At 35.6% G+C, this 25,566-nt stretch overlaps 3 protein-coding genes across 3 annotated transcripts in view; all 3 read right to left on the reverse strand.

Annotated features, from left to right (window-relative positions):
• Positions 1–13,222, reverse strand: part of LOC135683167 (ARF GTPase-activating protein GIT2) — a 28,226-nt gene extending 15,004 nt beyond the window's left edge. The window contains exons 1-14 of the mRNA XM_065198348.2: positions 13,036–13,222; positions 11,934–12,067; positions 11,201–11,313; positions 10,927–11,026; positions 10,348–10,434; positions 9,356–9,486; positions 8,761–8,855; positions 8,403–8,448; positions 6,710–6,761; positions 5,386–5,458; positions 3,210–3,307; positions 2,651–2,762; positions 1,013–1,092; positions 60–140 (exon numbers count right to left, since the gene is read on the reverse strand). Coding sequence (XP_065054420.1) covers positions 60–140; positions 1,013–1,092; positions 2,651–2,762; positions 3,210–3,307; positions 5,386–5,458; positions 6,710–6,761; positions 8,403–8,448; positions 8,761–8,855; positions 9,356–9,486; positions 10,348–10,434; positions 10,927–11,026; positions 11,201–11,313; positions 11,934–12,067; positions 13,036–13,096 — 1,263 coding nt within the window. The 5' untranslated portion in view covers positions 13,097–13,222. The remainder of the gene's footprint in view (positions 1–59; positions 141–1,012; positions 1,093–2,650; positions 2,763–3,209; positions 3,308–5,385; positions 5,459–6,709; positions 6,762–8,402; positions 8,449–8,760; positions 8,856–9,355; positions 9,487–10,347; positions 10,435–10,926; positions 11,027–11,200; positions 11,314–11,933; positions 12,068–13,035) is intronic.
• A 5,475-nt stretch (positions 13,223–18,697) lies between these two features.
• LOC135683834 (uncharacterized) lies at positions 18,698–23,751 on the reverse strand. The gene is made up of 3 exons (XM_065199191.2): positions 22,226–23,751; positions 20,632–21,359; positions 18,698–20,044 (listed from the first exon to the last, which is right to left on the reverse strand). The coding sequence occupies exons 1-3, from the start codon at positions 23,197–23,199 to the stop codon at positions 18,870–18,872; spliced, it is 2,877 nt and encodes a 958-aa protein (XP_065055263.2). The 5' UTR covers positions 23,200–23,751; the 3' UTR covers positions 18,698–18,869.
• A 144-nt stretch (positions 23,752–23,895) lies between these two features.
• On the reverse strand, positions 23,896–25,566 carry LOC135683840 (uncharacterized). The gene is made up of 2 exons (XM_065199205.2): positions 25,291–25,566; positions 23,896–24,838 (listed from the first exon to the last, which is right to left on the reverse strand). Exons 1-2 carry the CDS (start codon positions 25,540–25,542, stop codon positions 23,954–23,956), a joined length of 1,137 nt encoding a protein of 378 aa, XP_065055277.2. The 5' UTR covers positions 25,543–25,566; the 3' UTR covers positions 23,896–23,953.

A 25,566-nucleotide genomic window follows, 5' to 3' on the forward strand; every position in this document is an offset into this window, starting at 1 on the left:
GCATATGTATCAGAAGAAACTGAAAAGTACTGAATGATTGTAAAGAAATGTGAACAAACCTCCTTGTCAATTGACCCAGATTTTGAGGTTCCTTTCATCATATTTGTGTGATTTTCGCCCATTTTGGATAACTCTTTCAACTATTGTTCAAAAGGAAAAGTCATCCTTGATTAATCACATAATTAAAGAAGCACCACAGTGTACTTTTTAACTTTCTACTTTTACATCTTTTTGAATAAATACAGTAACTTTTCATCTTTTTATCTCTATCATTAATTTTTCATCACAAGATCCAAACTTTTATGTTTAGAAAATATACCAATATGCAGTCTCTGTCTTACTCCTCTATTTTTTCACACCCTTGTATTAGACAATCCAGGGGTTACTGGGCTTCGATTGGGAAACATAGGGTTCATTACTATATAAGACGGTAGAATAACAAACAAAGTCAAATTTTTGGGAAGCTTTTCATTTATTTTAATATATATCCGTTAAATACGGAACATTTCTTATATTATCTTTCTTAGGAACAACAATTAACACAAGGAGCAATAAATGGATTTATTGCATACACCCTCCCTCTTTTAATGCCTCCCTCTCTGTCCTTTTTATTTACCATTCCCTTTATTCAATTCCTCTCAATGCCCCACCTTTTCTTATACCGACCCTGCATTCACCACCCCTCTGTGCACCACCCCTCTATTTATCTTCCCTCAATTTCACAACCCCTCTATTCACTGTTCTCCCACCCACTGCCCCTTTTTTCACGGACCCTTCATATACCATCTCTCTATTCACTGCCCCTCCATTCACCCCACCCTCTTTTTCACTACACCTCTATGCACAGCCCCTCCATTGGAGAGCGAGAGTTTTACAGACGCCAGGCGCTTATACCATATATTTTACAAAAATATTGCAGTGACAGTATATATATAAATATTGATAGCTTATAACTGGAAGAAAAATAGTGAGGGGATAGAAAATCTAACTGGAAATTCAAAGACAAACTTACCACATCGTCATCAATCCCAACCTCGTCGTATTCATGTTCTGGCTCATCATAATCGTGGTCGGTTTTTGATTCCACGATTCCTAAAGAATAAAAAATAAACCAGTGGAATCACCAAGTATGAATTTCTTCGAAGCAATGTAATAGATAATCAAGATTGGCTTTGGATTCGAATCACCCAATTCGAATCAAAAGCAGAAAAAGTATAATCCAATAACTGCTAAAATTTAGATGAACTTTAGATGCATAGTGCTTCTTCAAGTTAATTTCGTAATTCAGAAACACAATTTATGTCAATACGTAGGATTAGGCAGCCCATTGATAATGTCTCTAGCGAATTTGAGGTATTACATTAGTAGTGAAAAAGTCATTCCAAAACTAGCTGCTTAAGGTGTTTTCATATAAAAATATTGTTTTTGTATTGATTGCCTCACATATAATTTACCAAGAAAAAGAAGTTTTTAGATCTATGAAGCCGCATGCTTGGAAAACAAGTTACTCTGATGAAGCTCTGTGCACTGGAGCAAAGTACTATGCCTGTTGCATACATTTTCATATCAAAACCGTTTCTCTGTCCTCTACTTTTTTGTCGTTATGTGTTGGTAACCGTTTATATACATATACTTCAAAGCACGGTTTTGAGAATTTGACAGACGATCTATTTTTAGTTTGCCGTTCTTTCGGAAATTTGTTAACAATGAATTTAAGTCAATGACCAAAATTGCTTTCTTTAGACGCTATCTTGTAAGAGATGGATCTAAAAGACGAAGACGCCAAAGACAGAGGGAAGTGGAGATCCGGGATCCGAGCAGCTAACCCCAGGATAGTCTGGGACTAAAGCTGGATAAAGAAAAAAAAGAAAAGGAGTTATTTTATAAAGTTGATTGCTTTGCTCCTACTAAACTCCAAATCCAAACCATCCCCTTTGCAGATGTAGTTCATAGCAATTAAACCTATATTCTGTCTAAGTCTGTTAACATAACAAAATCAGTGATTTGTTCATCAAGGACAACATTTTAAACACTCTTTGTCGCTGCTCTTTTGCCAACGTATTCTGCCTAGTACTAATAATTTTTTATTCACTAGAATGAGGACTCTATTGCTAGAAATGAGGGAAGCATTATATAATTGTTAAGAATGCTACACTTTTAGACTCGATTCAGAGGAATAATCTGTGTCCAATTGTTCAAGAAGTACTCTTGTTTTGGAGAGATTTTGCTCCTTATCTTCTGTGAATACTTTAAGAATCGGTAACAAGGCATTCAACATAACAACAGTACGACTTTCAGGTTCTTCCAAATCAGAAAATTTTTCAAAGTCGACAGAGTTTTACTGGCAAATAATTGTCAGCCCAAGAAATCGTCAGGTTTGGGGTGAGGTGCGGTTGAATTGCATTCAACAATAGACAAACTCAGCGAAATAAAGATTGAGGCTGTCGTCACCATGTTTATACAAAGACTTTGTATAAAAACTTAAGAGCCATTAACATCAATATCAGAAAGAAACAAATTCCCTCTCATTTGATTGCTCACGGACGACAAATGATGCCCAGTCTTTTCAAAAGCTAATTTAACAACTAGCCTTGATTCGTTAGTTTTCCACAGAACAAGGTCCAATAAAATGACCAAATACATTACGAACCTGCTGTTGATTTTCCACAGCTTGCCATTTCTCTCCTTCTCGCATCATTTAGAATATCAATAATGAGGGTCGTAAATTCAGGCCCCGTGAAACGAGCTAACTTCTGCCTACCCTAAAATAGGTCAAATGATAAGATTAAAAATTGTCAAAGAGTTAAAAACAAAGAGGGATTCAAGAAAGCTTTAAAACAAAATACTGCTGCTAAACCCTAACTCCCCCCCCCCCTCAGGCAATCTTGTGTTGAAATTGTAAATTTCTTTGGACTAAAGGTTAATGTAAATTAAAGGTGGCTCTGGATCTTGTCAAATTTATCTTATTTTCGAAGTACTCGTTCTAAAGTGGATTTTGAGATACAAAGAGATAAAATTAACGTGTTTGAGATACAAAGAGACAAATGTTTGGTACTTCTTTCAACATGAAATAACTACCGTAACTGTGAACACCACCTTCCTGGCATTAATCCGTCGATAAGGCATTCTTTGATGGGCATCTAAAAGTCACAACGACTCTTTACTTAAATGAGATAAGAAAGAACGTTTGTGACAAAAATGAAGAGTACCTGATTACGAGTAGCCGTAAAAGCAGGATTGACGGGAAGAAAAGGCACCGTGGTGTGATCAGAAACGAATTTTCGATGATGTTGCGTTGCCAGCCAAACTAAAAAAGAAAGATAATTTCTAAAATCCGATAAATTTTAATCACACAATGGTTGTTAAACGGCTTAAGAAAAGAAACTTCGTTTTACCAAGACATAAAACACCTGTTAAACACCCCCCCTTCAGCGATTGTCACAGGTATGCCTTAAAACGCTAAGCATGGCGAGTGATTTAATACAGAAAATTGTACAAGCACAGGCTGTTTCCACGCACTTTGTTACACGAGAAATATGTTCTAAAGGTTGATTCCATTCATGGAGCCGCCACACAAGACCTCTCTTTCGCACGCTGTCCCATTACAAATTATTTTGTACAGGAATTGCGGCATTTAGTCGTTTTGCTCTTCCTAGGCTAATTTTGTTGGCGTATTGCCATAGGTTCTATGAGGCCAGCAAGTAAACATTTGTCACAATTTAGCAAACAAAACGAGAGCACGGAAAGTGGAAGCATTCTGTGGGCATATTCAAAGGTTTTTATCGCCAGAATAGAAACATTGAAGTACAAATGGAAGTCTGTGTGTAAACATGGCCGTTTTTTTCACCGCGACTAAACCTTCATATTCGTGTGTGTTTCATTTTCAAAAACATCTGAATATAAATTGCAGGCATCAGGTGAAACTAAACTACCCTGAAGTCCTGAAATACATTAAGATTAGCAAAATTAGCCTTTTCATCAAAATTCATTTCCAAGATTAGCAAGATTTCAAGGACATTAAAAGAGCGCCATTTTGTCTTTGTAAGCCTGCTCGCTGATGTCCTTTATTGACTTTCTATGGAGGCTGGTATGGTCATTCAGAGCCACAAATGATAATCATATGTAACAGTTACTGATTTAGCTTTAACAATAAATTCCATTGTTAATAGAAGTAATCTTGTCACTGAGGAGGGAACTTGTAACAGGCTTACACTTAAAATATTGAAATATTGAATATCTAATGCGATTAAAAGATAAAGAGGGACATCTGAGCAATGGAGAAAGCATTTGACAGTTATTTTAGAACTATTACGTTGACATATGTATTAGAAAAAATTTCGTTTTGAAACATTATTGTTCGCGACAAAATAAAAGACATCACCGCGTTGCATATAAAATAGCTCTTTCTTTTGAGGACCTAAAATCATCTTTTGCTAAGCTACATATCTAAGGGTCTGTGGTGCGAGGTCCTTCAACGACCAGACTTTTACGTAGAATGAGAAACATCGCCAGCTCTCTCCAATTCAAACCGTAGGAATCCTGAAGTGAGGTGGCATCGAGAGGAAAAACCAAGACACTGATCGATAAGCATAGCTGTTCAGTGCCCTAAAAACTACCCTCTGAAGCTAGGTAGTGAGAAACACAAATGCTAAATTGGAAATCCATAAGAAGAAAATAAAACTGGCTGATCTAGGCTCACTACTGAGAAACGTACAATCTTTTTACCAAACTAACTGGAAACAGCTTTTATATAAGCACTTGCATATACATGTCTATTTACTTTCTCAGTCAACAATGATATTTTAGAAATTTGTAAACTGCCTTTAGAAGTCTTGTGAATTTTTCAGTTTCATATGGTCATTTTGCATACTTCACTATCCTCAATAAGCCGTCACTTTCGACATTCATTCACAATTGAATTCAAACAATCTTTCGGTGGTACAAAACTTGAAAATGACTTTGAAAAAAGTAAAAATTTAGTAAACTAAAGCCAATCAGAAACACGAGCACATGACTGTTGAGGTATAGAAACACGAGCACATGATCCACAATTGGGCATATATATTTCCTAGCGTAGAGTTTTCGGTCTATGTTCTGACGTTTTAATCTCTGAAGAGTGTCAGACGAAAAGCTTTAGTTTACTAAATGTTTGCTTTTTGCAAAGCCATTTACAATTGAATTCCTTCTCGCTGAAACTTTCCTTTTATAAATCCAATAGCTGTTCTTTCAACATTCTAGTCAATCGTTTTAAAATTATGATGAAAGCAAAACTTTTTGAAAATTCAAATCTGATTATTTGCAAATTTAGTACTTCTCAACCTTAGCAATTCGCTTTCAATGATAGCCTGAATAGAGGGCCATAATCTAATACATGTTCAGGATTACCTGCGTCGTTCTCTCGTCTATCGACTTCATCGTACACATCTGATGCAAGCTCTTCAAACAGTCGATCAGTCAACTGAAAATATGAAACATAATGGCAGATTAACAGTAGTGATATAACAATTTGAAGGTTACTATTCGATTACAGAACCCAAGTGTACATAAAACAGATGAACACATACCAATAAACTGACGTATAGCAAGCAATACCCATCGAAGCACTAAAGCTGTTTATTGGTCTACCTAAGAGCTCATTAGAGGACACCTCACCTCATGCGTCATGCAAAAATGTTATAAGAGAATTCAAAGGACGAATAGAAAAGTACGAAAAACTGAGTCTATACCACTGCACACTGAAGAACTTCTTCAAATACCCCCAAAAGTACAATAATTATTAGAAAATAATGACAAACGAGGAAAAAAAGGTGAGCGGAAATCCTTATAAAAGTGTCGGTAAAATGTTTCTACTGAGAATGAATGGCGTGTTTTGATTGGCTTCCCGTTTGACAAATCGCTACTGAATTTACGGTCAGCTCTTGATCATGTCTTCATTCTGACCAGTGGCGGGTGGAAAATTTCTCCAAATAAACAATATTATGATTCAGTTTTTGGCGGGATTTAGAAGAATCGCCTATTCTAAGGAACGCTACAAAAGGAAAACGAATATAAAGGTGATTATTCCACAAGAGTGCTTGAGAAAGCATGGTTTTGGGTGACCCAACTCTACGATATGAAAAGGGTGCTCCCTTCAAACAAACAGAGAAACAATGCAGATTATCGAATCATTGGGTCTTAGCAACAAATCTTATCTTGAAACCTTTTTTAAACATTGGGGTAAACCTTTTGAAACCACAGCTTTGATAATAAAATCGAAAACAAATCAGGACCTGCTTTATCTCTTCCGAATTTGTCAGAGCACCAAATTAATACAAATTATCGAACAGTATTGTATTGACATAGCAGACGAGTTATGGGTGGTCTTCAAAAAATATCAATACTCCCTTGTGGCAATATTTCATGTTTTATAAAATAGGGATATGTTGAGCATCCTTGGTTGATACAATAGAGGCCCTGCGGGTAGGGGACAGGGCAATGGCGGTGCTACAGCATCTCCAAGTTCTTGGCCTGATAGATTTCTGGTGAGAGAAAGCAGGGGAGAGGTTGCATTACCTCGCAGTTTGATTCTATGATTTTCAATGGCCATTATTATGGTAACAAAAAACTGGTAATAGAAGATCCCAATTGGTAGTTGGCTCATATCATTTTCTTTTAAACAACTTTTTCATCACATTCACAAACTTAAATCGTCCATTCTGACATAACATACCGATTCTAGTTTCAACCTTGCTTCTTGAGCAAATGGAGTGGTTTCCAGTCCCCTAAAGAAAACCAAAACAGAAAATGTCAAGTATCGTCGAAAAGAAGATTGGACTCACAGAGCAAGCGTTGCTTTTCTAAATTTGAATAAAATAGATATATATATATATATACTTATGTAGATATTCCGCAAAAAGCATTTGATAGATACTTGCAATATAGATTTAATCGCAGAAATAACACATTACTGGTACCGGTTTCATCTGATCGTGCAGAATCTTTAGCCAATTTGAGTTAAAATAATTATACATATATATATATATATATTAATTGTTTCAATAAAAATATATTTTCACAAAAAAGAATTCAAAAGAAAGACATGGAGTAAGAGCGAACGAGTGTTACGTACACGCGTACACAGTCTACAAACATACAGTTACTCGATGAGAGCCATGACATAAATTATGAGATGTAATGTTTCAAGATAAAACTATGAAGTTTCACTAGTATAATCATAAGATGGCAGAGTTTCTTTAACAGAGGTGTCAAACTCAAGGTCCGCAAGCTACATCAGGTCATGAATACAATTAGATGACCGGGCCTAAGGAACAATCACATGTCTCTATTAATAGCCGTTCGGTAAATTCTTTACTACTGCTTATTAAGCTTTTGGTTCATTACTTTTCGTTTCGTTTTTTATTGACTGCCAGTTAACTTAGTTTACTATTTAAAATATTTCAAGTAGTCGAAAATCAATTTCTTGCCTAGTCAGTATTGGTTAATTCAGTAATTGTTCTTTCTTTTAGGCACACGATTCGGCCCATCTTTTAGCCTTTACTGTCAAGGTTTTTAAACTCTCTTTTCTACAACCTTCGAATAAGCAAACAGGCCAGACGGATCTTTCTTGCAAGATGTTAAGAAAATTATAGACTAGGCCCGCCTATTTGGTCGCTTGTCAAAAATTCTCTCCGTCAGAAAAGGGTCCTTCCTTATTCAAACTGGAAACTCATTTCTATGGAGGAAAAATTGCTTCAAAATGTGTTCAAGAGAGCTGTTTGTGTGCTTCGTCGAAGTGTGTGGGCTCTCTGAGGATTATCAGTGAAATATAAGTCTTTCAAGATAGGGCAAACACAAAAAGGATAAAGACTTCTACACAAGTATACGATTTCAGCCGAATATTCTCTGTTCGCCACTTCAAGTAACGAGCAACTTGGCGTAGTAACCAGTTCTGTAATGATATGCTTTGCTTATAAAAACAACCCAATGCTGAGATAAAAAAGTAAAGTTTTCTGTCGCTTTATTTTTTCCAGGCACTTTTTCTTTCTATTCCTTTCTCTTCCTTTCCGTCGTTTAGTGGCCCTTTGTCGGGTTCATCAGGTTTCAAATCAGTGAAATTAACAACCGGAGTACATCGAGCACAGAAGCTTCTTGAACAAGTAACGGCACACACGTAACAAAATGTGGCCGAAGCGGGAGCTTCTGTTAATGCCACCAAAAATCGTTAAAAATGGGCCAGTTAAAAAATCCATTTAATTATTTTCCCTAATATCATGGAACGATTAACCTAAGAAATGTACCTAGATCTAGGAATATCTGGAGACATATTCTTATTTTCTAACATATATAGGACTTATCCCCTAAAATTGTTTATTCTAAATGCTTTAAATAAAGACTGAATATATTAAAAACTGAATGTTGTTTACCTGTCTGCCAGCGCTGGGATGAAGTAATTAATGGAATTTTTGTGATCTGCAAAGAAATTCAAATTCCATGACAACGGGCATAAGGAATATTTTATAAGATACTCCTACGGACGACACTAAATCACAATTCTACAACTGTAATAACAAACAAAGCTTGGCATGATAAAACCGGACGAATATGAAAAATCAAAATGTACCAAATACATCTAGCACAACGATCCAAAAAAACTGATTCATTTTCTTGTTTGAAGACATTTTGTTATTTATTTTCTCATTTAATCAAGACTTCATCAATTTGTTGACAAAGTACACAAATCTACAACTTAATGGGGCTGTTCAATTTTCGAGAAATACTAACCTGGTCTTCGGCCACAAAGGTAAAATGTAAGCCTATCAGTCAACTCGTACATGTGTTCGATGATTCGATAGCCAATTTCTGTGTGACCTTCCTCCCTGTGTAAAGAGGAAATGGAATTAAAAGTAATAGTTCCCTGAAAAATTTCTACAGCTCAAATGACAAAAGAATGAGCAAATAAACAGACAATAAACTATAACCTTATTGTGCATCAACCTGATTAAAAATGAAGGAATAATATAAAACAAGAAAGTCAAACGGTCTACGTTGACAAGTCCAGTAACCCCCAAATTATGTGGTCATTATTGCAAAACTTGTATATCCTGTGGAATTTCTAAAGTTTAATGAAAGAAAATTTCTTAGTTTCAGAAATCAATAACCAGTAAAGAAGAGAGACAGCTGGAAAGCTAAGAGGAAATATTATTTTAAACATAATTAATCTTTAGAAATGGTTTCATAAATAAATGAGATTTTTTTTATTCAAAGTTTAGGCAGCCTTTTGAAATCATACCAATGCCCAAGTATTAATCAATCTAAAATGTCAAGACAGGCAGACAGCACCGTTATAATATCATAGAAAACATTTGATGCTTCTTACATTGCAACCTCAGCAGCTGTTTTGCCGTTTGAATCTAAAGCACTTGGGTCTGCACCATTGACAATTAAGAGCTCAACCTGAGTGGCCTGACCTGCCTTTGCTGCAGCATGAAGTGGGCTGTTGCCCATATCCTAAAAAGATTTTTTGATTAATTTAACACATTTCCAAACTATTCAAGGAAATAATTAGATGATTTAAAAATGCAATAAAACATTAGAACGATGGGCTTGCATGGAATAAACTAGTACCAGAGTTTTTAAATCTTTCCTTCATATTATACAGATATATATAGACTGAAACCCTAACCAAGGGACACCGCTCGTTAACAAAGAATTTTAGGCATCTGTGGGAGTGCCAGTCACAAGGCTCTATGAACAAAATATTTTAGGTAACACTGTGTTTACTGTCGGAAAATACATACTTCTACCAGCAGGGAATACCAATCCTAGTTGGTATGAGCAAAATCATTACATCAAAACGAATGTGTTTCCAAACATTATACCACTCCCCAAACATGTTCTCATCAAATTTAGTTAAAATACAAAATCTATCCTGCGGAGACCTGAATGGTTAATGTTCACCCAGCCCCCCCCCCTCCCCCATGACACCACCATTGCCAGTCATCAAAAATAATTTTCAGCTAAATTGTTTCTTATGCTCTAAACTCATACAAAAGCAGTCTTAAGACAACTGAGATGGCCCTACAGTTGACTATTCTGGTCTGGCATCTATCTGATTTCCAGAGACTTTGCTGTATGCTGACAAACATTGTTCACAAGCATTAAAAGAAATCAGCTCTTAAAGACAAAATTGTATTTGAAAATCCAGGTAATAGATAACAGTCTCTCTACAAAGATTATAGAACAAGAACTAAAATACTTCATCTTCCCAGTTTCCTATCTGGGGTTGAATTGCCAGATTATCTTGATAAAGATGTTCCCTTAGCTGTGGTAAACATTCTGAATGGATTAGGTGGTAAGACAAAGATTTACCGTATGAAAAAAATTTGTTTGAGCTCCATAGGATATAAGCCTCAATGATGTTTCTAGATTTCCAGTTCTGGATGCAGAATATAATTGCTGGAAAGAATGATAGGAGTAGAGCAATTAACTAGAAATTGGACCAGCTTTAATCTAAAGTAGCTAGGACAACAAACTTGTAGTTGGCACTCACTTAAACGGGTAAACATAACTTTTCAAATAAATTCTGATAACACAGAGTCAGTTTAAGATTTAAACAAAATGATCTTGCAAACTATCATGAAAAAACAGTTGACAGACAGACAAAAAACTAGTTGATTAAAAGAGGACTTCTAAAGGGTATAATATGCAATATACTGAAAAATTGTTCATTTAAGCTTTAAGGCTTGAACCCTAAGGCAGTATTGAAGAATTCAGTTGGTAGCAGCATTTATTAACTTCATAAAACACAACAGTCAAGAAAATAAATCACTATTGCCAATTTCATAATATTATCATTTGAGTTTAGTTTCACTGAAATAAAACTGAATGTTTCAACAATTTTAGATTGTTGGATAATTTGATGTTCACCATGATACAAATTATACAAACCTTGCTTAAGTTTGTAATTGACAAATCATCTGATATTGGAAGTTGATGAACAAAAGACAGCATTTCATATTTTGCTTTAATGAAGTTGTATTTCACAGGGCTGAAAAAAATTAAATCAAATCAACAGCAACATTAAAAAACATTTGAAGCATATAACTTACTCCAAAATATCACTAGGTGAATATCAATTACCATAACCTTCCAGATTATTGATTAGAAACTATAGACTTATGAATTTAATAACATTTATGAAACTTTGCAACTATTGACTCACTGGACTGCATCCTTTGGGTTAGGCTTTCTTATTCCACTTTTCATCTGTCCTGGGTCAGACAATGAATGCTCCCAAATCAAATTAGCTCCATTGTTAACTAAGTTTCTGACCATCTGCAAAGCACAAGAAATAAAATGTACTTTGTTGAAAATAAATAAATACATCTAAAGTCAATAACTGACTTAAAAATCAGTTTGTATTAAGATGTAACATACAAGGATACAATTTTTGAGTGCTGAAAGACGATTCTTTTCTGACAGTTAGCAATTTGAAAATACTATAGATAAAGATCAATATTTCCTCCTAACAAGCTTAGAAACCCTAAAGGGCCATAGTTTTATTCATCAAAACTGACAGTACAGTCAAATACTGGAAACAGCCAAGCCATATTAGCAGAAAAAAACACCAACTGTCTATAAACAAAACTTTTGGACTCAGGGGACATAAAAGGGCGTGGTTGCCTCCTTAAAGTTTAAAACAATCATTTACTTTTGTGCTACAGCAATAGAGAAAACCAAAAACTTTAGGAAGCAAAATTTTGTCCACCTGATTTGTCCACGAAATTTTTTCCAAGCATTTCCACTGCTTCAAACTAACTTTTAAACTCAATTGGATTTAGTAAACCTGATGCAAAGTTCTAACATATGACTCAACCCACAGAAACCACATATCACTTGTAAAGGCTGCAAAGTAGATATCGAATGACTCACTTTATTTGGTAATGCAAACTTACCGCTAGCAAAGAAGGGTTCCATGGGGCAAGTCTCAGATGTCTAACTTGTGATACATGACGGCCAAGACTTCTATGCACACTGCAGCATTCATCACAGATTAGGACACCTCTGTTTATTGAAGACCATTCAGGACCTAAAATTTGATGAACATGGTTTTCAGCATATTTTTCAAGAGAGGAAAAGAAGAGAACCTGGTCTCTGATGGGTCACCCAAGGCCGTGGGTAGAGGTGGCTTCAATCTTAAATTGACCTAACAGGCAGCCTAAAATTATACACTAGTTAAATTCTTTCAAAGCAATGGGCCTGGGCCTTTTAGTCTAATAGAAAGAGCCTTTGCAGTGATAAAGGCTCATCTAGCAACTACCTTAAACCTATTTCCTCTTCTTAGCTTCAGAAGCTCCTTCCTTTATCTGGTCAGAGTTTTGCTACTGGACCCTTGGACATTTTCCTAACATAACCAACTAAAAAACAGGGGTTAATCTTAAAGGATCTCCTCACCTAATTAGGAAAAAGGGTTTACTAGATCATCAAATTTGTTCAATAAATGTGGTAATTTCATTTTATCAAGGCATTTTTATTTCATCTCACTGTAAGATATAACATCTTTACAATGTGAATACCAGAAAAAACTTAAAGTTCAACTGGAAAAAGCTTTTGTTTGTTATTACTCAATCAATGATTGCTTTAATTCCAACGAAAAATAGACGACAGATTTGTGAGAGTAGTGATCAGTTTATACCTTGATATAAAAAAACATAATTATTTTTATCGGTTATCTTAATAGCCAGATAATAAGTCTGCAAAATATAAACTTTACATTATAATTTCTAGAAGGAAACGAGTACAATTTAACACACCTTGTCTTCTTTTATACATCAAACAATATCGTGCATTGTTTTTCGGGGAATCTTATGAGAAAAGTAATTAAAAAGCAAACACCCAATAAACATAATTTCCAACCGTTTAACGACTTCATCAACAATCGGAAATATGAATACCTAAACAGCACATCTTTCTGTAAAATCATACTCAATGCAGACTGTTCTGTTTCCTCATTACAAAGTCGACTAGGCCAATGCCTCTCGAACTTCATTAACTCACCCGGTGCACTGCAGTCTGCACAAATCTCCGAAGCTGCTCGAAACTTTGGTCTTTGAGTCATTATGTTAGTCGATGTCTTTTTCGTCAACAACTAATGTATCTTACACAAAAAATTCAATCTTCCTTTCGCCCTCACTATAATTTTCTTTGACCGTACGCCATATCAGGCCTAAACGCGCATGCGTATTTCAAAAATATTATTGTTGTCTTTCCCAAATATGGAAGAAGGAACAAATATATTTTTGTTGCAATAAAAATCGATATCCGCATATAAACCATTTACCAGTTTACACACTTTTTTGTAAGAAAACCCTTATTCTTGCGGTGCTTCGATAATCTTAAAAATTAGCGATTCTGAGCCTAGTTCTTATTGTCCGTAAGCCATTCTTAATTCCAAACTTATGCTTCTGTACATATTTCATGAAAACATTGTAGGGAACGAAACATCTATCCCACTACAAGCTTGAAGAGTGTTCCTCAAACTTTTTGCGTGAACATCACGCTTATCTCGTTTGCTCAAAAAATTCCTATAGATAAAAATCAAATTGTTGATGAAATTCGCGGTCCCTAGAGCACCTCCAACTAGGGGCTTTCTAAAACAGCCTTTTCGTGCTTTTAGCTGTATACATTGGCTATTAACCATTGGCTATTTCATTTAACATTGTCCAACTTAAAGTTTGACATCCTAAAATTGTAAAGGATAAAAGCTGTTATTATTAATTAATTGTAACAAACAGTTCATCCAAGGAATATTTTTGTTAATAGGGCAATGATTTTTAAACTCGGGATGATCATGTCTTTTAAACAGAATACTGTGCTGAAATGAAATATATGCCTTACTTTTGTTCACCTTACTCTCCTTCATGCACAATCATACCTGATCATTTAATACAACCGGCGGGCAAATCATTTTGTAAATAGTGTACGAAATTTCCGCCAAAACAAAAGGATTTCTAGAGATTTTACGATAAAACTAAATGATTTCTACCAATACTTTTAGCCTTTACTGATTTACGTGTATTTATTGTTGTGTATTCTCGGCGTATTGCGGTGTTTCTTATTCGCTACATTTTTATCGACTTTTCGCCGCAAGAACTCGTTGGAGCCCGTCGAGCAGCCTGCTACAGTGGCCTTTTCTTCATTCACACATTTCTACCAAAGATGTACCAGATTTCAATCGAGTGATTTCCATGAAGCGATTTAAGCCGAAAATCATAAGCAGCTTTAGCATGATATGTCTCCACTCTTGCGTGCAATTTTCAAATTTTGCTGATTTGGTACCCCTAAAAATGTTCAAGCCGATGCCCTTCATTTCACTTACCTCTTCAGAACATAAACAAAGAGACTGCCTATAGTAAACATTACACTTATTGCACAGCTTCGCTGTTAAACATCTTTACCTCTAAGTATTTTTGCATATTTAAAAAAATAGGCCTATTATCCTGGTTGATCAATGGCATTATACATCCCCTTGTCCGCATTTGTTTGTCTCAGCTGATAGATGACATTACTACAAATAGTTCAAAAATGTTTTATAAGAGAATCATTGAAGAAGAAAATTGAATGATTCAATATAAAAATAAAAAGGGGAACATTTGTCAACTTGATTCTTAAAGAAAGATAAATTTAGCATTTATCTAGCATTTGTGACTTTTCGCTGCATTTTGACACTGCATCCACCAACATGACTTTCATTCCAAATCCTGCCAAGCCAGACTGTACCCTTTGTCACAGAAATGCCTTAGTCAAATTCATTTTGTATGGTGACGAGCGACTTACTATTGACTCAAATAAGAAGCTATTTTAGGCAACACTCAAATTCATTCATGATTCAGAACGCTTTTAAATATTTCATTGCTGCACACTTCTATACATTAGCATCCACTTTTTGTCTGTTTTCTCTGTATTCGTGATTAGTCTACCTAGTTTCAGTAATCTTTCTTTCTATCCTTGTTTAATGTTGTGTGTTTTTATGTATCGGCCATGGGGTAGTCATTGTCTTTCGCTCCTCATGGTATCATCCCCGTAGTGTAGTACAGTAATTAGGGTAGTATAGTCAATGTAAAATTGTATTGTTATTAATTTCTACTAATAAAAAAAAAAAAAATTCAACGAGCCTAAATTTCAACTGCCTTTATCTTTACAACTTGTGGACGATAACAGCGCCACTTTAATGGGTTGATATCAAGGGCTAGAAAAAAGGCACTTTCCTGGAAAGGGTGTTTCCCTGAAAAGGGCGTAGTTCCAAATTCCCTCCCCCATTGACATAATGGTGACTGGTGCTTAGTATTTCGCGTTGTTTGCTTTAGTTATTGAAGTTAATTCCAGATTTTTGGCAAATTCAATGATCTAGTATCATTCAGTGGCGATGCCAGCTAAAAAAACTGAGGTGGACAGAAACAAATTTTCTCGGTCACGCCCTTAAGATTCTTGGAAAATCATTTTTTCTCTATTTTTTACCTATTTTGAAATTTTTGGACAAGCAACTTTCTCAAGCAGCTTTTTTCATCACGGTGGCTTTTTTGCCAGTGGGAAAATCGAAATCGATCTGATTAGCCCAACTTGTGGGAACCTGTTTTCCGAAAATCGACTTGTGGGAAACCTGGGGTGGGCATGTCCACCTCAGTCCACCCTGTGGCAACACCACTGGTGTCATTATTGCTAGTTCTAGCTTTTAAAATTTCAAGAGAGTTTTGAATTGAAGGTTTTTATCTGTTATTTAAAGGCCTTCATCGAAAAGAGATTAAGGTATTTATAAACTTTAAGAAATAACATTCTAACTGAGCGAACATGTAGGCAGTGGCGTAACAGAGGCATCTAGGCCGTTAGGAATAAAGCTGAAACGGGGTTCCTATCTACGGACTACAAGAAGGTCCCATCGAAAGGTGTATACCATTTTAAAAAGAATGCAAAGATGTAAAAATGATAATTTTTCTCATTAGCTAGGGAGAACTGAATAAGAAATATGTTTTAGTTAAAGAGCTTGTAAAGTTCTTGAACAGGGCTGTCGCTAAACTATTCCACGTAGGAGGGGGGGGGGGGGCATGACCGATTTGCTGACAAAACAGGGCAGGGCCTAAAATAAACCAATTTTTGGGTGTGGCACTTTTAAACAGTTGATGTCATTCATCGAATTTTTGAGAAAACTATTGGCTGATTACCAGAAAATAGGAAAACGTATTGCGACTCAGATGAATTTATAATGCAGACAAATTGTAAGCAGAAAGAAAGTTTATGTTTTCAACAACATTCTGGAAAATTTATTGGTTTCATGTGATGATAATTAACTGATAAAAAGCACCGTAACATTTAAATTGGAAAATGCCATTTGATATGTACGTGTTGCATTGTAGTAAGGGATTGATTGCATCATGCACCTTAATTGCAGCTTTAGGTATCAGATCGTAGGCTTGGAAGGTGCCTGCAATTACCCTTGCACTGCTTGGTCTTTAACATCATTTGCAAACTGTTCAAGGCATTGCAAATGTTTTTAACCTTTGCTTTGCCTGCAGTTCCTAGTTTTGTCCGCAGATCTGTCGACTTCAGGACCTCCGACATAGGGGGGCATGCTTTTTTGCCAAAAATAGAGCCTTTTTGAGAAAACTTTTGCTATGATTGTTAAAATATCCATTGCAGCCTCATAGACTTGTTTTATAGCTCATGTTCCTGGCGTTGCCTATCCGAAATGCTTGTAGTTCTTGGTAACCCAGATATGATTTTATCCCAGGAAAGATGTCTGACTTGCACGTGGTGTGTAAATAGCTTTAAATATTTTTGTTGGAACTAGTTTGAAGATTCATTTCTTTAAATTTCTTTTTTAACTGCGCACAGCTTCATAAGGTTTCCACGACTCGTGGTTATATGATACTCAGCGTTCAAGAAACCACAAATTTTCACCAAGCAGGTACATGTTTTTTATGTATTTGCATAAGATGAAATTCATGCTTCTTGATTGTGTAACATATTTGAAATCGTTTTAACATAAAATATAATTCCTTCACTCAATAATGCCTTATAAAAATAATCTTGTCTCTTCCTTCAATACTTCCCAAAGCATCAGAATGCTGTATCACACCCTCTATATTTAGCTCTTTTTCAGCCTTCCGAGTCACGAGCCTGATCTCAGGCTAGCTCCTTTGTGAGATATATCCTTGTTAGTAGAAATTTTTGCCCACTTCTGATCAGTCTGCGTACCTGCAAACATCTCTAATTGATGTTTCAATAAATGCTACTTATTTCAATAATCTCGGTTACATCAGGCGTTTTATGAAATAAATGTAACATGGAAGAGATCAGATGCACTGATTCGTTTCTATCTGCTTACATACAGCTTTTTATAGACACTTTACAATTTGAGATCTGGTAGCTTTTGGTTTTTGACCAAGTGTTCAAGTTGGTCCGATTTTATTCATGGCTGCCCCTAGGGCAGTGAGCGAAAGCTCTTAAAAATGCCATGACTCAGCCATTTGTTCGCAAAAACTTGACACTATCGATATAAATAGTGATACACATTGATTGGCTCAACAAAACGGCTGAAACTAGCTTTAAAATGTCTAACAGAACAAAGAAACTACTTTTAGGCGTTTTTCTTAAGAAAATTTTTCCAGTTTTTCAAATGCAGACAAGATAGACATTCTTAAACTTTTCCATCATCTTGTCTTCGTACTGTTCTCATAAATCAATTATCGCTTAGATTTTCATGTTGTATTTTTCTTTTCCCGAGAGTACTTCTTTGATTTTACTCTAGAAGTGAAGTTTTGAACAACAAGATAGCCTCGTTTGTCAAATAATTTGGCATGTTAGGTTCTAAACTCAGGCTGCAACAGAGAGTCATTTGAAATTTTTGAGGGACTTTTGCTCCTCCGTGACACCCCATAGCGCAATCTGTACCTATTTAGAGTTGCTGAGGACCTTTGGATGATACCTTTGCCGTGTTATTCCCTTCTCAGCACAACTGCTTGCCTAAGCTATTGCTTTTTGAAACTTTATTTTCACCTCGACCCCCCCCCCCCTCGCACCCCCCGCTTGCGAAGGACCTTTTTTCGAAAATACGACGAACTTTAGCAAAATCTCAACAACATTGACACCGAAATGTCTTTGGGGCCCCTTTTGATCGGAACACCTTAGTTATCAAACCAAGGTGTCTAAAACTGTGTCACGCCACTGTTTGTAAGTAGCTTCTTTCAAACCAGCAACTAAATCTTTGCCCAAGAAGAAATAGTCCGAGTAGTGAAAATTTAAAAAATTCCCGAAGTTCTGAATAGTCGAAGAATTATATGTCAATGGAAGAGTTTAAATGGCAGCAACAGTACTAATTTTTTGCAAAGCAAGTTTCTGAAATGCGTTTTTTAACAAATATTTTCCTGTTTTGATTTTGCCAGTGACAATTCTGATGATTTACATAGATTTTTTTTAAATTGAACAGGCAATAAAATTTATTCGATTTTCATATCACAAACATTTATATTTTTCTAAAACTGAATTACAGGCAATGACAGCCTTTGCCCACGTACTCGCCAACTGTCATTAGTTGTTATCAACTGTTGCAGTAGAAAATTTTCATTTCATTTTCATATATTTCTTAACAATTAACGCTGCCAAAAAACTATAAGTTGAGTGTATTTGAAAACACTAAATTAGAATAAGTAGACGTGAGAAGCAGTTGTTTTTTAAGTATACATAAACAGTTCTGATAAGATAATTTTGAATTGAAAGTTGTACAAAAACAGTTCCTAGTCAACTGGTATATTTGGTTTTTCTTTGTGATCTTGAATGACTACCATTCATTTAGAAATCATTTAGCCACTCTAACATGAGCTTTCTTGTCAAAAAACTTAATACATTGGAAGTGCATTTAGCTGAGCTTGCAATTTTCCAGCCTCCTTTCGAAGCTTTTTGCTCTCCTCGTTATGGCCCTGCATCAAATGCGCAACACTCAACACGGTTAACGTCCTAATAACCTCAGGGTGTTTCTCACCATGAATGTTTTTGTGTGCCATCAACGACAGACCAAGAATCTTTTTACCATACAAAGGCATGCCCAGGGAGACATAAGCATGGCCTAAGTCAGTCAATGAGCTTGCAAATTCACCGCCAAAATGCTTACTCTGAGCTTCGTCAGCTAGGTCTGGTGCACCAGTTTGCAGCAACATCAAGCCTCTTTCGATTAGCTCTTTGCTCTTCACCCTGTCCCCTAGCGTCCCCTTGATGACACCCAGAGCTCCAAGAGCCTTTCCTAACTCCAATGGTCGCTTATACTCGCCATCTTTTCTTCTTTGAGATTCGTAGATTTCTATAGCTTCTTCTAAAGTATTCTTCGCATTTTCGTGGTCCTCTCTTGAATTATACATGGCCGCAAGCTGGCAAAGAATACTAGCTCTTTCTAGCGAATTCTCAGGATCGCTAGTTCTTATTAGCTGTAGAGCTTGTTCTACGTCCACAATGGCACTGTCTAAATTGTTTTCAAAATTTGACTTGATTTTTGCCGCTGTTAACATACCATTGATCATTGCAGCAGTTCCGATTGTTTCTGGAGGATGATTTTCCCGCAGGTAATCTGAGTGTATGCTTAGATATTTCGTAGCTGTTTTGCCTGAAATTGTTTGTTTTGACACTCTTACTTCTTCACTGAGAGATCCAATTATCCTGTTCAAATGACACTTTAAATGCTTTACTTTGCTTTCAGCGTTTAAAAACCGAAAATCTGAGTCATCAAACTGTAAACTGGGTTCTTTAAGAGCACTGCTAACATCAATCAAAGCATTGTTATACAGCTGGGCAAGTTGAACTGCCTGTGCTGAATCTACCTCTTCTTTTGACATCCCGTTTCTATACTGGAACAAACTTGTCTTAGGATCATATTTAGACATCTTCTTGAACCAAGGCTGTTTATTGAACCTCTCTTCATCTTCCTGTAGAAAAGAGTCTTCAACTTGAGGTACGGATGTTGACAGGAAATGTTGTCTAGCAACTGCATATATCAGTGGATGCATAGCATAGGATTCGACTTCTGGAAAATAAGAAAAAACGTCAAATGTAAAAAAAATAAAATAGAACCCAACTTGGTCTTTCAACATACATATTTATCGTTTATCAGCTTAGCAAAATAAAATATTGTTGGAAGATGGCAGGGATTCGGTATCAGGCTATTTCTTAAACAAGTGAAGGGTCTCTTAAATATAATTTTTTTATAACTGGTTGCTTTGAAAACATTACTGCTGGATGTAAAAAGGAAACCAGAGTATCTTTAATATCTTATTTCTTATTAGAACGTAAAGGGGAAAGAATATTCAGGAGATCACGCACATCTTTGCCAGATGGACAAAAAAATATATGGTATTCAGATTAGTAAATTCTTGGACTAAACATGATTCTAGATACCCATGGTTGCATTCTCATGACTCTCATGATTGTAATTTCCTAGACAACTCAAAAATTGTTACTCATTCCTTTAAAAGCTTGCAAAAGCCTAGATGATACTTCATAGATGAGTATTGTTGTTGCAAGAGAGATAATGATTTTGCAATACAAATTTCCTTGTTAAACTAGGGACATAAAATTTGGCAATAAAAATGAAACCACCCATAAACACTTTACCTCCTGGCTGCAACTTTGAAGACAACAGAAGCTCACAGTCATGCAGAATTTTGATACTGTTATCAACTTCTGGCTCAGGGACCTTGCCATAATAGAAGTTATATACTTCTTTTAAAGCTTGCCATATTTCAGAGAACCATTCTTCAACGCTTGTTACATACTCCGCAATACTTTTATTTGACCAGGCTTTCCCTTTCGGATCTAGACTTTCATCTTGAGTACTTGATCCAGCTTTAAACATCTGCTGTAAATTTCCATGTGGTGAAACAGGCTTTTCTAGTGGAGGTAGGTTTAAAGAAGAGTGAGTGAAATATCTACTAATGAACACAGATGGTATGGGAGTTCTTGGTGAGCAAGCTGATATAAGATCAACTGCAGCACTTAAATGTGGTTGATTTGTAAGCAACATTTTTAAAGCCATTGCAATAACAGTCTCAGCAATAATCAATGAATCAGCTACTCCATCTTTTGGACCAACAGGACTATCCTTCATCACTTGAGCTCCATGCTGTGCAATGTCAATCACTAATTCCCTGAGAAGACTATCAATACTTTTGATTTCCTTATGCTCTAGTCTGTTTCTGAGCAAAATAGCAGCACAGACTGTTGTCATGGGATGGTAGGCTATCCTTTTTAACAATGATTTTGTGGCAGGTGATGTTTCAAATGAAGCATCTTCGATTTTTATGATGTCTTTAAGAAGCTTAGTTGCATCTGCATCTGATAATCTATGGGAAAAGAAAGTATCCTGTTAACAGTTGATATCAACATTTTTATTTAGAAAGACTTACTGCTACTGGATGATACCTACAATCCTCACCAAAAGTCAATGAAAAAGCCTGCGGTCAATGAAAATGTTTGATGAAATAAAAGTTTCTGTCTATATGATACAGAAATATCTCCCTCCCCCCAAAAACAATGTTGGTTGAAAAGCCTCTATTTACACTAGCTTATAGGGTTACATTAGTTGAATTTCAAGCTTTGAAAATGTTGTTATTTAACATTATTTTATGGGGAAGAGGGGGATGAACTTATGCAGAATTTTAGCTGAGTGTACTAAGGCTTTTGGCAAGCATTGTATCTCTTAAAGAAGCTCCCCCACAATACCACCTAGCCAGATTTTAGTAGTAACTACAATACAAGGCTGCATAGTTCTTGAAAAGATCTCAAAATTATGCTGCCATTTTAAAAAGGTAAGCCAACAATCAAACACAAAATTTCCCTTGAGGGAGTAGCGGGATAACAAACCATTTATGTCTAACATTTTGTTTTGTCATTAGGAAACTTTCACTGAAGAGGAAGTGGGAATATTTAAGTTTAATTATAACATTATAAAACTTTACATACAAGTACATACAATGATTGAAATAGGAAAGCCAGATTGGCAAAGTCTATTTGAACTAACATTATCAAATTGGCTTGACAGGGATAAATGACAGTTTTTTTATGTTTAAATCACAACAAATTCCAAATCAGTTAGCTAAGTTACTGGAACAAGACTCCAATAGTAATTTTTAAATTGGAGCAAAAGAAAAGGCCTTTGAACACCTAGCCTTTTAATGAACTATTTTGAAAAGCCTAAAGCGTTATTTACCTTGGCTCCATTTTAAACTGCTTTATCCCTTTGATGTGATCAAGACTAAGTCCATCTGATGTCAATATCAATATTCCTTTACTCCAGGACTCTGCTGCACTTTCATCTAGAAATGAATCTTTTAAAATTGTTGCAACATCCTCAGATGTTCCTTGCTGCAGATTGTCAACAACAAAAACCCAGTTTGGATGCTTCTCAAGCTTTTCTTTCAAAACTTCTAAAATAGCCTTACATTTTGCAACATAACAATGTGGGTCTGTTGAAGCATCTAACTTTTCCTTTATTTCTGATGGTCTTATTTTCATCCTTGCTGCAAAACCTTGCAATGAAAGATAAAAGTTCCTCAAATTTGCACCATTTAAAAACACACTTATGTGTGACTTTGGAAGGCCTATTGGGTTCCAGTCAATTTCATGCATAAGTCTATCTGTCACTGACTTTGAGACTAAACTCTTTCCAGAACCGCTTGGTCCACATATTGCTACACATTTAACTTTACTGCCTATAGACATTGCATCTGCAATGCATCCAAAGACGCTTGCTATTTCATTATCTCGCTCAATTATCAAATGGTTTGGCAAAATTAATGGTAAATTTATATTTATTCTGGTCTTTTTGTATGTATTGAGACTGTAATAGGCTAGCCAAGTCGAAAATCCTGTTACTCCGATGAACCAGTATTTAAATGTTGGACCTCTCCAGAATTTCTTCACTTTTTCTATGAAGCTTAGCGATTCACTAGCTTCTACCTTCTCGCTGAAATGCCTGATATTACCATTGCTTGAAAAAATAACATTTCTTAACTTTGATTTCTTAGTTATACAGCTAGCTTTGTTGGTCATAAGCGTTCTGTAACTCCATTTCCCAGAAGGAATTAACGAGGACACTGGTGTTTGTACGACGCGGCGCGCGATCGTCGTTGTTGCAAGGCCAATTCTTGGCATCTTATGAAACTGGAAGCAACTGTACGGCATCTTTCTCAAAGTTGTTAACTTTGTACTCAATTTAACACAAACTAGTCTTCCATTTCCACCACCACACAACAACAAAATTTACAAAATTTGTTGCGAGATTACAAAGTCACAAAATGAGTTTAGGCCCAATGTGATCTGTCTCGGAATAGTAATAGCCTCGTCTACACGATTTAAATAATAGCTGAGAGCGATGAGGTAAACAAAACCAGAAACTTTCAATAAAGGCTGAAATTATTTATGAACTAGTTAGATGCTCTTGTATATCCTTTTGAAAAACTTTGTCTTTTCCCTCTTAACAAAAGATTTCTCTGATTTTGACAGAATATTTGTATGTTCTTGGAGAAATTTTTCAAACTGCATTCTCCAATTTTTAGAAATTTTATGGTACACACTGATGCTTGGTTTTATACACAGATCTCCACTTTTTTTGTTTAAGACATAATTTTAGGGTTTCTACTTTTTAGGCCAGAGTATCTAACTATCACAATTTCTATCTATCAGCTCCTTGGTTAGTTCCATTTCTAATTTCATTATTCACCTAGCTAGAACAATACTACATGTTTGCTTGAGGTCATCAACTTTTATAGCTGAAGTTTATTTCTGTTTTGTTTAAGACATTCCACTTTGTTCTAGTACACTGTGCTTTTACTAAATCTTACATTGAGAATGGGAAAATAAATAAAGCATTGGAAGCAATTCTGGCAAGAATGATATTTTTGTTGAACAACAACATGTTATTTTCTTGAAAAAACATTTAGCAATTTTCCATTATCTCTCTCTTCTTTTTCTTTTTCTTTTTCTTTTTTGGATCTTTATCATGATTTGTTTCAGGAACCTGAGAAATATCCATCTGATCTTTTTCAATATCTTCACACTGTGAGGATTTTCTTTTTCTTTTTTTATTCTTTTTCCTATTTTCTTCCTTCAGAGTGGAACTTCCTTTTTCAGAGTCAATTAAAGAATGTTCATACTCTTTCAATTTAGCCTTTGTTTTGTCTTTTCGTTTTCCACTATAAACATCATCACTTTCAGTCTCTTGGTGAGTCTTTTGACATTCCGTGAATGACTTTTCATTCAAATTTTTCTTTTTCTTGCTAGCCTTACCACATACACTACTACAACCAGACACACTTTCTAATTCACCAGTAACTTTAGTTTTCTTGTCTTTCTTTTTCTTTTTCATATTTGTAACTTCCCCATCAATAACTTCACCAACAGGCTTCAAATGATTACTATTTTCACTGGAATCTGATAACTGTACATGGCAATTAGCTTGACTAGAATCGTGCAATGCTGCATGGCTCTTTACATTATAAGAAGCACCTTCTTGGTCTTGAAGTCTTTTTAGTTTTCCATTCAACTTGTGGCCATGTCTGGCTGCTTTATGTGCTGTCATGCCACCTGACATTTTAAAGGCCTTTTCAAGTGTGTCTGAATTTGAAAAATCCTTTTCATCATCACTTTCATCACTGCTTTGGGTCTTGTTACCAGCACTTGTCACCATCTCATTCCCAATGACAGTGGTACTACTCTTAACAAACCTTCCATAAAGTAGTTCTTTTCCTTTAGTAGCATTTGTTGGCCTTTTACTGCTAATATTACCTTCAAGTTGATTTTCTTTATGTTTTGAAATTTTTACCTGAAAATACAATAGACATGTGTAACAATATGCCAGGTTTAATGTAAATAAGATATATTCGTAACATATTACATTAACCAGCAGCTGCCATGCAATAAGGGGAGGAGAAGGGGGTTGAATGGCTGAACAATTTTTACTTGTTGGGACTGAATTGTGCACCATGGTATTATAGTAAAAACAGGTTTCTGTGTTTTGGAAATCAACAGGTTAGTCAATATTTTGCTAATATGACCAATACAAATATTTCCCTAGAAATTTAATAAATCAGTTATTGAAATTTAAAAATTGCTTGTTCGTCGAGGGGGGAAGGGAAATTGAATTTGAAATACCAATTATTTGTGTATGGAAATGATACATTTTTTAAAATTTTGGCTGATTTTTTAGCAAATTGTGTTGCCAGCTTGGGAGATTTTCTTACGCTTTTAGATGACCTATTAATAAAATTTGTGTACCTCTTCTTCACCCTCCTCTATCTTGATGCTGCTTGCGACTTTATTAAACACGTGATCCCACCAGTGAAAAACGAATTGCTCACTTGGATCAAGACCTAGACCATTTTTGTTGTTCTTCAAAGATACTTTTATGGCTTCCTTCCTTCCCTGCTCTCTTTTACCAAGACCTTTTCCTTCTAGCCATCCGAACTTTGTCATCTGGCTTCGAATTGCCTCATCCTTGCTATTTTCAACACTCAGCGAGGCGGCCATCTTACCGAAAAGAATTAACTAAAA

The sequence above is a fragment of the Rhopilema esculentum genome, chromosome 7 (assembly GCF_057945365.1).
Source record: "Rhopilema esculentum isolate cy_ngs chromosome 7, ASM5794536v1, whole genome shotgun sequence".
In the NCBI taxonomy this organism is placed as follows: Eukaryota; Metazoa; Cnidaria; class Scyphozoa; order Rhizostomeae; family Rhizostomatidae; genus Rhopilema; species Rhopilema esculentum.

Excerpts from the sequence above, each read along its gene's own strand:
- LOC135683834 (XM_065199191.2), bottom strand. The coding sequence starts at position 23,199 with ATGCCGTACAGTTGCTTCCAGTTTCATAAGATGCCAAGAATTGGCCTT. Across the intron at positions 21,360-22,225 it reads CAGTTTAAAATGGAGCCAAG|ATTATCAGATGCAGATGCAA; the intron begins GTAAATAACGCT and ends CTTTTCCCATAG. Across the intron at positions 20,045-20,631 it reads TTCAAAGTTGCAGCCAGGAG|AAGTCGAATCCTATGCTATG; the intron begins GTAAAGTGTTTA and ends CTTATTTTCCAG.
- LOC135683840 (XM_065199205.2), bottom strand. The coding sequence starts at position 25,542 with ATGGCCGCCTCGCTGAGTGTTGAAAATAGCAAGGATGAGGCAATTCGA. Across the intron at positions 24,839-25,290 it reads TAGAGGAGGGTGAAGAAGAG|GTAAAAATTTCAAAACATAA; the intron begins GTACACAAATTT and ends TTGTATTTTCAG.